The sequence below is a fragment of the Lampetra planeri genome, chromosome 14, assembly GCF_965212315.1.
Source record: "Lampetra planeri chromosome 14, kcLamPlan1.2.h2, whole genome shotgun sequence".
Classification (NCBI taxonomy): domain Eukaryota; kingdom Metazoa; phylum Chordata; class Hyperoartia; order Petromyzontiformes; family Petromyzontidae; genus Lampetra; species Lampetra planeri.
In genome coordinates this window covers 9451433-9465481 of record NC_136120.1, presented here as the reverse complement: position 1 = coordinate 9465481, position 14049 = coordinate 9451433, and the positions used below count along the sequence as shown (strand labels likewise).

General features: G+C 43.8%; 1 protein-coding gene across 1 annotated transcript in view; it reads right to left on the bottom strand.

Moving 5' to 3' along the window:
* Positions 1-14049, bottom strand: part of OTOF (otoferlin) — a 126846-nt gene that overhangs the window by 51843 nt on the left and 60954 nt on the right. Inside the window, exons 12-16 of the mRNA XM_078600533.1 lie at positions 12728-12842; positions 9935-9989; positions 8005-8136; positions 3893-3955; positions 3164-3248 (exon numbers count right to left, since the gene is read on the bottom strand). Of these exons, the coding sequence (XP_078456659.1) occupies positions 3164-3248; positions 3893-3955; positions 8005-8136; positions 9935-9989; positions 12728-12842 (450 nt within the window). The remainder of the gene's footprint in view (positions 1-3163; positions 3249-3892; positions 3956-8004; positions 8137-9934; positions 9990-12727; positions 12843-14049) is intronic.

Genomic DNA, 14049 nt, shown 5'->3' with positions numbered 1-14049 from the left:
TTTGGTGTTTTAAAAACTTAACACCTCCCGTATTATTAGCAGAAAGGGTAAAGTATTTTTTAAAAATCAGTACCGCACAGCACAAGGGCGTACATCTGACTCGATGGTGACTGAGGTAGAGGTGGATGTGTGAAAAGGTCTAGTTTGTAAACATCTGAAGAAAATTACAGTAACACCATGCACAAATAGTACACAGGGTGTGAGCGGGTTAATGGTTCCGGGTGGACATGTGACGATCGGATATGTGATGTTTTACCGTTGCACGATGGGAAGTAAAAAACTGGTGTCCGAAGGAGAAATTGGCTCTTGCCTTGCGACTGTGAAAACCCACCGCAAGTGGAAATGACACTGCCTAGGGTTTGTTTCAGCACCGAGAGACTTTGCCTTTAACGTTTCCCTCTCCTCAATACCATTCTGAAGACGGCCGGAAGGCCAGTGCCAGCTGGGCTGTAGCTTAGCAAAGTAGCATGGCTTCCCACCATTCCTTTGTGACATTAAATTGGTCGCAGGCTTGAATCCGTTTATTATTCCTCCAGCACTGGTGACATGAGCACAACCGGTGGTGACAAGAGTTAATGTGCTACTGCTAGGCCATGAGTTTCGCAGTTTCATCATATTGCCGCCCTGGTTAATATAGTGGGCGTATTAAAATAATGTGTCGTCCGCTTCTCAGCGACAATACATTTCTCTTATTATTAAAATAGTAGGCCATGTGTGCTGGCATCATGATTAAATTTGCCCAATGTGGAGCATGACCTGCCAATTACATAATTGGGTAAAACCACACAGCCAGATCACCACCTACTGGCAGACTATCCGTCTGTGAGCCATTGCACAAATCGCATTTGTGTTCTAAGGCACACGTACCAAAAGGCACTCATTATTATTATAAGATGCGTACAAGTCAACCGTGGCTGTCCTGCATAGAGACCACCGCTGGGGAATCTCAACCGCTGGCTCAGGAGCGGCAGCGTCAGCACCACCCAGCGATGGTGGCAGCGGGCCGAGCGTGACTTTCACTTGACCTCCAGCAGTCACACCGATGCCAGCTTCAGTCTCAATTCGTCTTTTGCCTACGTGTGCTTCCAAAACTCAATTTGCTCTCGTACGTACCCCTATGTCTTGCGATCTCTAACTACTACAAATTTAACTCAAAATAATATCAAATGTGCAATAGGGTCCCACTTAATAGGCGTGCGGAAAAGGAAAATCTCAGTTTTCTTGGATCACTCCCTCCTCGCAATATGTAACTTTTGGTGTAAAAGCCAGCGGCTGAGAATGCCGTTCTGCTCTGTTCATATTTACCGGCTGTCCAAGGTCCCCCCTCCCTTTAATCTCCGCGTCTATGCCCTGTGCTGTGACTCTGCGTGTTAGCGACTGTCATGCATGTTTCAATTCCGTCAAGCAAACCGGTACATTTTTTGACGGGATTTCTCTCTAAACCCACAGTGGCCTCAGTTTCACAGGAAAATGTACAGACCCTTAAGAGGCGTGCCCCCTTGAAAACAACAAACGTGAATTATTGAGCATTTTGCACCCTAACGGGCAAATAAGGAAATGAGAGATTGTGTGAGCATTAGTGCCAAAGCAATAAATTAACACCACCACAACACTCGTAATGAACTCTGCCTCGTAACATAAACATACATTGTGCTTGCGCACCACCGCCAATTCACTCCCATTAGTTTTTATATTTGTGCGTTGTAGTTTCTTCTTCTTCTTCTCAAATACAGTACATCTTATAAAAGATGATTTTAATGGGTTATTAAATAGACCTCCAAAAGTGTGAAATGATGGCAGTGTGTGTGTGTATAAATAATTTCGCTTGCATGAATGCCGTGCAATATAAGTATCCTCGCTAACGCCTTGCTCCCTAGAGCATTGGGTACTGCAGCTCTCTTCATTCACTCAGCAGTACACGCCAGGGCTCCCATTACACTACATTATAAATGTCCACAGAGAAAAGTACGATATTACCTAAATCTGCATTGCCAGTTTGCTCTAACTCAGACTAACTACCTGCAAACGTCCCAGTGTAAAGCACGTGACATCGAGTGACGATTTTAAACTGGTCGGCTCTTAATTCACCACGTGAACAATCTTTATTGGTTCAGCACCCCGTCTCTGTCTCGAGGCCCAGTGTTTTTTAGATTGAGTTTGAAACACATTTTGTTTCCTTCCCCAAGCTGAAGATATCTAAAGCACACAGCCAAAATCCACACGTACATTTAGAGAACACTTGGCAATGCAGCAAAATTAGTTTGTGAACTAACTGGCTCTGGAATGGCCCATGCATGAACCCTGCACTGCCCAGTGGAGTCACACACACACTACGGCCCCATGTTTGTGCGTGGCACACCTACCTGACTTCTATTCACCTGGACTACAAGCAAGCGTCGGCGACACCTGGTCGTTTCTCTTGATATTACGGTGTCATGGTTAGCACACCGGACATCCAATTCAAAGGTTGCCGGTTCAATTGCATATTTTGGTGCAATAACTGAAATAGTTGGAACGTTTGTTTCATAAATTCCTCCCCGGTTTCCACCAAGCAGTATAAATGGGCACACCACAGTCAGCCAATCGGTAGATCACGCAGGGGTATCCCCCACCTCTTCGAAGGAGTCGAGCCAGTTTGGAAGCGTAGGGAAAATACTCTCTAGGGGGTATTTTATTCATTGGCTAATAATGACATCACCTAGAAGAACAACGACGATGATAGCTGTGCTGTCTAATCCCAAGACGCATGGACTTCAAGAGCTTCCGCCAGGGTCAAGCAAAGGAGTTGTGCGAGTTGAGCTCAGAGGAAGTACGCAGGGTGCGGAGGGGGGGGGGTTGTGAGGGGGGGGGGTGCGAGGGGGGTTGTGAGGGGGGGGTGCGAGGGGGGTTGTGAGGGGGGTGCCAGGGCGAGTAGTGATGGGGGGGGGGATGTGAGATTGGGTTGCGAGGGGGGGTGTGATGGGGGGTTGCGAGGGGGGGGTCGCAAGCGGGGGTGTGAGGAGGGGTTGTGAGGGGGGTTATGAGGGGGGGGGGGGTGTGAAGGGGGGTGTCAGCGGGGGGTTGCGAGGGGGGGAGTCGCAAGGAGAGGTGTGAGGGGGGGGGGTTGTTAGGGGGGTTACGAGGGGGGGGGTGTGAGGGGGGGGTGTGAGGGGGGGGGGTGTACCTGGCTGGGTGTACACGGTGCCCACGTCTAGCTTGAACATGCCCACCAGCGTGCCGCTGCGCAGAATGTTCCGCGAGTGAATGACCTGCCACGGACACAATCGAAATGTCACCTTCGCTTCAGTGGATCTGCGCGTGAGCACCGCCGGACATTTTGCCATTTGATGTAAAATCAGAGAGCTAGTTTGAGTTATATGGAGGGGATTGTAGCAGATAACTATAATCAGTGTGAACACTTTGAATGCATATGTCCTGTACATATTCAATTCTTCCCTTCAAAGAGCCATGCTGGATTAGAGTAGATGCTTGATATTTCACACGTGTCCATGTAGATAAAATTATTTTCATTGAATAATGATGTTACATGCCGTATATATCATGGCTTTGAGAATTTCAATTTTGTAGTTGTATTCACCGAAATAGCATTCGCAATATGAAAACGGTTAAATATTACAATAGAGATTGCATTCTCTCCCTGCCCCTCTTTCGATGTATATGCAATTGCTGGAGCACAGCTTTTAGTCCATACTGTCATGTCATATGAAGGAAAATGGCTTTAATGATCTCCGGCTTGTAATTTTAATTACACGATCAATCAAAATGTGGTCCAGTATTTGACGCATTCAACATTGATGCAGCAGCTAAACATGCAGTTGCCCTAACCAGAAATTGCATTGGCCCGCAGCACACAACTGTTCATGCACGGTTTTTAATCAGATTAATCACTTACGGAGAGCTTGACAATCTTGTCAAACAAGACTTCAGGAGGCACGTGGAAATCAAATACGAAATACTGAAAAGAAAATGCATCGAAAATTAATTGGAGAACATCGATCACCACAATTGCGCTTGGCATCTGATGAGATTGTGCATTGTAGGTGTGATTAATTACGTGCATGCGTTAAAGATATTTTTCGTACATAGTATTATGACTGATCTCAAACAATAATACTGGGACAGGAGGGAGATCTCATTCTGCAATATCACCTATTTAAGAAGACAGAATGGAACTCGTGAAAAAAATGAAGAATATTTTTAAAAAGTCATTATGACCTATTCTTTGGTCTTTCGGTAAAGTCACGTAGATAGGTTCAAAGAAAATTACAAAAAAATCGGAAATAGCTGCAATCCTCAAAAATGCTAAGACACCTATTATCAACATCAGTAAAGATGAGCGCTTTGAGCTTTCTCAATTAAAAAAGAAAGATGACATCGTCATCCTCTCGGCCTACAAGGGCAATGCCACAGTTATCATGGACAAAACCACATTCAATAACACAATTCAGGACCAACTTAATGATGGTAGCTATTCCAAAATTAAAAGAGATCCCACCAACCACCTCGTTACGAAAACCAACAGTATCATCACTGATTCGACATCTTTGATCCAACCAACCAAGCAGTTTTCCTTAAAACCCTCTGCTGCTAGACCACCCAGATTGTATGGCTTGCCAAAAATCCATAAAGAAGGTACATCCCTTCGTCCTATCGTCTCCACCATTTACTCACCCACCTACAAACTGGCCCGATTTCTGTCTGAGACCTTACAACAATTCACTGGTAAGACCATCTCAGCTGTACTCAACTCAGCTCACTTGGTATCGTTAATTAAGGAGATCTCAGTACCTCCAGGTGATTTGCTTGTTATTTTTCATGTGGTCTCTTTGTTTACCAAAGTTCCTGTGATTGACACCATTGCAATCATTGAAGATTTGGTCCAACAAGGACTGAATGCTGATGTAACGGTCCTGGTGAGACACTGCCTCACCAACACTTACTTCACCTGGAATGTAAAATGCTACAAACAAGTTGAAGGTACCCCAATGGGTTCTCCCTTATCTCCAGTTGTAGCCAATGTTTTCATGGAAAATTTTGAGACAGATGCCATCCAGGTATCTACTCTACGCCCGTCTTTGTGGAAGAGGTACGTAGATGACACGTTCGTCATCTAGCCACATGGCCGACCAGCTCTGAACCAATTCTTCACCCACATCAATTCCATACACCCAGCTATCAAATTCACCATGGAGGTGGAAAAGGATGGCAAGTTACCATTCTTGGATGTTTTAATCCAATACAGACCAGATGGCTCAATGAGACACTGTCTACAGGAAAGCCACCCATACGGATACCTACCTAAAAACCTGACTCCCACCACCATCCATCCCAGAAGAATTCCCTCATCAAATCTCTACACCATAGAGCTCGATGTATTTCTGACCGTCATCACATAGCCAGTGAACTGGACACGGACACCAAGCTCTCAAGATGAATGGATATTCAGACCACACAATCCATAAAGCTATCACCCCAACCGTTGGGAAAGAACCATCTGAGGGCCCAATCAAAACCAGCACCTTGCCATAAATAGCAGGGGTCACTAAAAAGATTTCCAAAATCATGAGCAAACACAAAATCCAGGTTCGATTTAACACAGTACATAAAATTCGTGATCTGATCAATCTGTGAAGGATGTGATCCCTGATATACAATACCCCGGCGTCTACAAACTAAGTTGTGTCTGTGGCAGTATTTACATTTGGGAAACTAAGCGACATGTCTCGGACTGTGTTCGTGAACATAAGGCACATTTGAAACACGGTAGGACCAATACCTCGGCCGTGGCTGATCATTGTTTTAATGCGGTGGGCTCACACAAAACTGATTTCTCTAAGACGAAGGTACTTTGCAAGCCCACAGACTATCAACAAAGATTCGTTCATGAAGCCATCCATATATATAGACACACAATTTCAACCGAGAAGATGGGTACAAACTGAGCAATCATTGGAAGGACGTTATTAACCAGTTTAAGTCATAACTGGCTGTGATGATTCCATCCTACCTTCCGATGTTAGTAGTTATTTTCGACTCTCTGGTTTTACATTAACAGGTTAAATGTCTTTACATTAACAGGTTAAATGTCTCACTAACACAGCCAACTTACATTGACATGCTAATCTCTCACAATACAATGGCCACCTCCGCAGCTTCGTCGTCGTGGAGGTAGCTCTCCGATCTTACATTTTAACATTACTAGCCCACTTCGCTTATGACCCTTGGGCTACACCCATTTCAAACCTTTAAAACATCCTGCCTCAGCAGCTTTCCCGCTATTTTTTTCTTCGGATGACAATTGCTTGTGTTGCGATCGAAACGTCGTTTTTTTCTTAGAATGTTTTGTTATTTTCTTTGAACCTATGTATGTGACTTTACTGAAAGACCAAAGAATATTAATTCCTGCAGTCACGAAAGCTTTAAGTCATTATCACCTCTTGACAGTTTATCAGCGGCATGACAAAACGAAGATACAACGAATATAATAAAACTTAATTGCATTTCACAAGAACATAGCCAATGGCACTTACACATGAGAAATATTATGAAAGGCAACTTAGATATTTGGATTTAAAAGACTGGCGCATTTTGATAAATCCAGGGATAATAGAGTTTGAGATCAGTAGTAAACAAAATAAGCTGCAAACACAGCCATCAGAATTGCTGCCACCTCCACTGCATCATGCTAGTGGTGAGTACCCGGTAAAGGTGTAACACCGCGTTGGATGGGATGAGATTGAATATGATCCACGTGCTGTTAATGTGATTGGATAGGCTCAGGTGATCAGGCGTATTGTGATGAGGTGGATAGGGTTGCACACAATTAGAATAGAATTGGACCTCATCCTAATCAGTTGATCCAATTAAAAAAACATGCGCGTGGCCAGATCTCGAACCTACAATGTTGGATAAACAACATAAAAAAACATTGAAGGCTAATAGTAGTTGCAAAATACATTGCAAGCTCAAAAGTAGTTGTACAATATTTAAGTTTTAATTCGTTTATTCTAGTTTGGATCACTTTGCTGGCAACTGAGAAGTAACATAATGAATGGCACAATGCTGTGATAATTGAGTGGTGATTCCCAAGGCTCATAAAACCAGAACACACACAGCCTTGGGATGCTTAAGAGTGAATTCTTAACACCCGAGGGTAGAGCTGTCAAAACTATAATCCACGGGCTCGCTTAATCTGGTCTCTGGCATTACTCATACTATTAGAATGTCCCTGAATAGCTTTAATATTAAATTGATTTGGTTAACCTTATTAAATCACAAAACTGTGTGAAACAACTAAAAGAGCTGTCCAGCTCAATATCGCCTTTTGGAGTCACGTGACACAGAAGCAGTGGGATTCAGTGAGGGGTGGGAACATTGTGAGATACTGTACCAGTGTACTTTTATCTAAATATATCTCTCCTATTTTGTCTTTACATCTCTACTTAATACATGGCCCTCCATTGCCTAATATCTCTTCTGAATACATCTCTCATGCCTCTCTTCTTTCCCTTCTGAATATCTCTTCATTGTCTCTCTCTTGTATCTTACGTTTCATTTCATTTATATATCTCGTGTCGTATATCTCTTCCGAATGCATCGCTTGCATATTTTCTATCGCTTATGAATATCCCTCTTATCTTTCGTTTTATACGGTGCATCTCGCTCCTCTCTATATTTCTCACCTCATGCTCATCTGAATATATCTTGCTTCTATTGATCTATCTTCCATCTCCTCTCTATATCTCTCATCTCTAGCTCATCTGAATGTATCTTGCTCTTATATATCTAACTTCCATCTCTGCTGAATGCATTTCCCATGCCTCGTTTGCCGCTTGTGCGAGAATGCAGGCAAACATTTTCCTCCGCGCATGTCATTTCTCATTCAATAATTACACGCCTGGCTTGCCTCCCAGTGTGGTAACAATAATCTTATCTCGCCTACTGAACAGCCCCCCCCCCAACCTTTCCCCACTGATTTCACGCACGCAGGTCTCCCGCAGTCACCTCATTGTAATAGGGGCAATTGGTGGACTCCTTCATGCTGGTGTACTTCTTCTCCTCCCCGACCTCGACGCACACCACCGGGTCCATGTTGAGACCCATCAGCTGACGAGCCTCGATGATCGTGATGCTCACCTGCAAGGGGCAATGGCATGCGCATTATTCGCAACCAGAAACAAGCCCAGAGTGTTTTCCACCTCAACAACAATTACAACAGCCGTCATTCTCCGCTAAGTGGCGGTGACGTTACCCACAGTGTTTGCTGCAAGGTTTTGGTACACTTTCAAGCCATATATACGAGTGTTGTAGACTCGCAAGCAGGAGCTCGGGGGGTGTTATGGGTTAATTATATTATTGTAAGGGTTGTTTCTCTGTCCTTTGCCGTTGCTGGAGGGTGGCTGCATTGAACTGCCCAGAAAGCGTCCTTCACGAGTATATTCTACAGAGACCAACCCTTGACATAATTTATATCAATTATTGGAAAATCCGCTCCTTTCTTTCTTCAGCCCAACTCCTTTCTCATGCTGCACCACCCATATAGCTGCCTGTATCCAGCAAGACAACAGCTGCTTGGGCATTCTGTGGATGAGCACGTGAGCTACATGACCGAGCCGAATCATCCTCGCCTGCTAGAGTAACTCACTGATGGAACAATGTCCATATCTTTCAATGATCTGTGACCTCACAAAATCTGGTCTGCCGAAATTCTGGATGTATCAGTGGCAACCCAGAACGAAGGAATATTTCAAGCTGGCACAGGTGTTCCTGTAAAGGGGTCCATGCTCTGCAGGCGTAGACAAGATAGGGCATGAGTGTGGTTGAATGAGTGTGAAGCAACAGATCAGGCAGTTTCCATGTGGCGTTGATGAAAAGATAACCCGCCGGCCAAATGATTGGGAGCGAAGCCTACGCTGCGTGCCAAGCTGGTGCTGGCCAAAAATACACTTCCCAAGTTGGAAAATTCCTCATGAAGCCACTCGTAGAGGGTTTACGGGGTGGAGTGTTTTAATAAGTGAGTACCCAGGCAGGTGTTATATTCATTCTGGTGCACTGATATTGAGGCCCCACCTCTTTATGGGGAGCAGAGCCTCCAACTCTTCAGTGAGTAACAGAAATTACCACACCCGGGCATCCACCAGCCTCCCATTGTATCTGTAACTCGATTTAAAGTCTAATACAGCAGCGCAAAAGTTTCTTCAACCACGTGGCAAAATAGCGTAGGAGCCAGAGCTCATCACTGTCACACTCCAAGGTGAAAGGGAAATGGCTCTCCCAGCAACGAAGCTATACCCGGTCCTGTCCAGCATTTTGAAGGTTCTGAATAATTGTGAGCAGAGGGTCAGGGACCCCCGAATGTGTGAAGAACAACCCAACCCTGGCCTATTAATAGTATTGTAGGCCTTGACCAGGTCAATTCAGCAGAGATGTAGGTCCTGGTCATCTCTGCTGTAGCACACAGACAATATGGCGTCAGGTGTACTATTGCCCCTGCCTGAATTCACATTGGGGCTTCACAAGCTTCTCCTTGGCGTGTCTGCCTCATCCTCTCACATGCAGATTTAAGCAGTGTAAGTGCAACGATGTTGCTGTGCCTGGGTAAGGCCACCTCAATATCACAACACGCAACGTTGGCAAATTTTTGCAATCGCTGAACCGACGTTGACCCAATGTTCCATGTTAATTGGGCAGCCTAAATATAATACTGGCTGCTCACACATCTAAGCCATTGCCTACACATGCATTTTCCTGTTGAGCTCTATCGGATGACATCAGTCATTATAAAGAAGGCTTTGGTCGTGTATGCACATAATTTAACTACAGTATGTGGGGCTAGGCTGCTCTACAATGGATCCTATCACATTCTCAATTCCGTGTGTGTCCTGTATCACAAGTACAATTTACCTGTGCCATACAAATCACACAATTCAGTTACCTGATAATCTTGTGGTCTCCCAGATGTGGGTTCCATCTTGGCATCTGGTTTTGCCCTGAACAATGTAAAGTAAACCAATTCAACTCTTAAACTGCTTGTTTCTTGCACAATATATTACGAGCCTTTGATGCACATAAGCAGTGATAAACAGCCTGTCGGTGAAGGTGAAACCACACATGTTCCCCAGTGGCACACAACACTGCATTACCCAATAAACAGTCATCGTATTGATTTTAAACATGCATTCACGGGAGATGTTTAAATGGCACTCATAATAGCGGTGAGAATATTTCTGAGGTTCTATTGATGGCTGGCTGTATTCATGCTTGCATGAGAGCACTGTACACATCTAACCGTGCAGGTAGGCTTGGTGCAAGAGTCCAACTTCATTCCTCTTAAGAATTATGGAAGAAATTGCCTTAAGTTTGGCTGAGCTTAGTCCATTTACACTGAAACCATAATATCCTAGGGTTTCAGTGTAAATGGACAAAGCTCGGCCAATTATTATAGTAATGACTTAGGCTAACTGGAGAAACGTGTAACCACCAGCAGATAAATAAAAACAATGATTGCGAAGGTACTTCTGCCTTAAATTATAATTACAGTGTTATGTATGTATGTTGAATTTCTATCGCACCGTACGTGGCCAACCGTTCTAATCTGAGGTGCGGGGGAAGGACAACAAACTTATCACAAAAAGCAGTTCTAAGGAAATTAGTTTTAAATCTAGATTAAATTATTACACTCCGTAACGTCAACAAGCCGTTGCGCACATCTCTTTCATGAATGGAAAATTAAAGACAAGCCACAGTAGAGTGATTGTGGCATTGTAACCTGAACTATGAGCCAACTCATAGAGATGCATAGATATACAGAGACTCATACAGACCCATATAAACACAAACAGGCTCATTGAGACCCATAAAGGCACATAAGATAAACATGTATCCTTCGATTAATGAACGTTCGGTTTACGAAATTTCTCATTCACGCAAATTACATTTAATTGACACTTTGCGAATAAAGAAATCGAATTTCTGCGGGAAGGAAATTTCATACGGCATGCACCATGAGATCATCAAACAAGAATTGACTCGGGGGCCTGCATCATCCATCGGCGACAGCGTCACGGTGTTCCTGCAGTGCAACAGCAACGCCTCCACATCGCCGCTCCAGTCATTCCAACATGCAGCAGATCTTTTGGTGTGTTCTCTCAAAAGGTGAATTATTTTTGTTTTAAATGAATTATTATGCAATCGTTTTAATATTGATGTTCTTTATTATTAAGTTTGCATTGTGAAAAGGGATATAGGTGTATATTTCTAGGCTATGAGTAGAGTTTGAATGACTGGCCGAAACACATCCCTCATGTTTAGCATTACATTAATCGTAAAAGCCGTTGCGATTTAAGAAATTTTGTTTTGACGCGTGTTTTTTTCGAACGCATCCCTTTTGTAAATCGAGGGATGCCTGTGCATTGAATACATGCCACAGCGGTGCGATTGTGGCCATGAAACCCAAACTATGGACCACGTTGTACGCCACTGCAGTCCATACTCCTTCAATGGAGGAACGGGACTTCAGCATACACTACAAGAAATATTATCCTGAAGCCCTCTCATCATGGCTAGTCGACCTCGACATTGGACATTCAGCTTTTGAACACATCATGCGACAGAATAGATTTGCACTCCGAACTAAAAACGTGGGGCGGCAACTGGGAGGAAAAGAAAGCTCGCTGAAACTATGGCGATTTTCAACTCATCGCTGCCCACTGTTTTTGCGAAGTGCTTTGTACGCATAAACTAAAATGGACATTTATTCAAAATGCTGATAGTCTACTATCTCTCTGGTCATATTCTTTCCTGGGTGTGGAAACAGCAACAGGCAATTTTTGCCACCATTTGCTATCAAATCCTCAGCAGTGGGCAGTTCGGGCACTGCCGAGGATATGCACATTGTTAATTTTTTTTTGCAAATGTCAACGCTACAAATAATGATCGGCGAAGCATTCAACAGATGGGGGGCTGGCGCTCTAATTTGATAAAAAATGGACTGTGACAGAATCACCGATCGTGGAGATATTAGCCATGGGCAGATCTCTCTGATCGCTGATTTCGTCTGCTGTCCGATGTTATCGGAAAACAGCCAGAGGTGCAAATATAGGGAGGGGGTGGGTTTGCAGCGTTATGTGACACATAGGGTCCTAGTCGGCCACAAGGGGACCCAGAATCAACAGATAAACAAGTAACAACATGTTAAAATGTATTAGATAAAAAAAAACATTCATAAAAAATTACCTGCGGTCTACCATGGACCAACCCCGATTAAAGCATCTGGCTATCATATCAATAGAACAGCAGAAAGCTTCACGATCCACGCCCTTTGAGGAAATGTCAGACCGATGGGCCGACATGAAAGCAAGACGCACGATAACTTAAATGTGAGTATTGTACCTCTAAATCTTTTGTAATAAATCCTGTTACTGTGAGACCGTCTTCCTCTAAACCCAATACACGGTGCAACTAAAATTACATATATAGTTATAGCCTGCATTGCATTGCATACAGGTAAACAATCGGTAATTTCAGAAAAAAAGACAGAGAAAGGAGGGGGATCTTGCATAGCCCCAATTGCAATAGGTAGTTGCACCCCTGATTAAAGCGCTGGGCCTTGATCACGATGCAAGGTGGGGGAGGGGGGGGGTCCTTCAGGGTCAAAAGAAGTGTGGGCAGCCCTCCCCATGCCCGTGCGACTGGCGCCCTCGCCCCCCCATATCGGGCCGCGTCTCACCGTTTGTTCGACACATTAGTGGTGACGGCAGTGATGGAGGCCATTGACATAGTATCGAAATCTTTCCCCCTTCCAGACTTGGGCCTGTGGTCGGTGTCTATGACAGCAGGTTCATCTGTTGGGTCAGTTTGTACACGTGTTAGTTCACACCAGCTACATGCATATATCGTATATATACACACACAACATGATGAAGAAATACAAATAGGTTTTACCCCATGGATAGATAACACATAACCAGATGAGAGCTCATTGAGATAGGTTTATTTTGTAAGAGACTAAGTGCAGTAAATTTTCCAGGACTCTTATTTAAAACTTGGGGGTACAATTAAAATGCAACAATAATATTAACGCATTAATTTCACCCCCCCCCCAACTTAGATTATGAAGGCTGGTCTATTAGATTATAGATGCCTTAAGCAAGATGGAAGAGTTATACATCCATTAATTAGGATGCAACATGAAAGGAATAACACACTTCAGTGTATCATAACAATACGATCACAAAAAACCAACGTGCAAAATAAACGGATGAACATTCTCTCAGAAAATCTTGATTCTCGTTGTTTGTAATGCTGTATTGCATACAGCGGGGAGCTATGAGGAAACCATACCAATGGGCGGAGAATTGAAACTCTTAACAGACGAAGATAATTATCCGTCAGAGGTTTTTTTTTGGGTTAGATCACGTAAATATAATTGCGTCGTTAAACTCCGCCACAATCCGACACGGCCAATTAGTGAGGGTTGTCAGGTAAACTAAACGTGCCCATTCGTTACTAGTTCAGCACTCACCAGTGTGTTTGAGAATGAACCCACAACATTTATCATTCTAGAGACGAAGTTAAACCTCGTGCTGTACTGCCCCCTGCAGGAATTTAAATGCCCAGCAGAAAATATCGGGTACATATCAAGTCTTACACCCCCCACCACCCCACAAATTACCTACAAATCACTGGCTTCTACATATTCGCCACCACTTTGCGGTCTCAATTTGTATTTAATCAACTAGACGAGTCCAGTAGTCCCTGGTCGGGTGGCACAGTTGGCAGAACGCCTGGCTTGCAGTCAAGCCAACAGAGCCTGAACACCACTTTGCGGGAAGTCAAAGAGTGGTTGCTCTATGGTTATACAGCTCCTATGTCCACCAATGATGAGTTCCTTCCAACAGTTGAGAAGGAGCACACTGCAGCTTATTTTTCAACTCCTGTCATATTAAACTTAGAAATGAGTTAAACTGACATTGTAAATATAAAACTAAAAAGCAGTGACTTATATTTACGACGAGAAAACAAACAAAAGAATTACGTGAAATGACACTT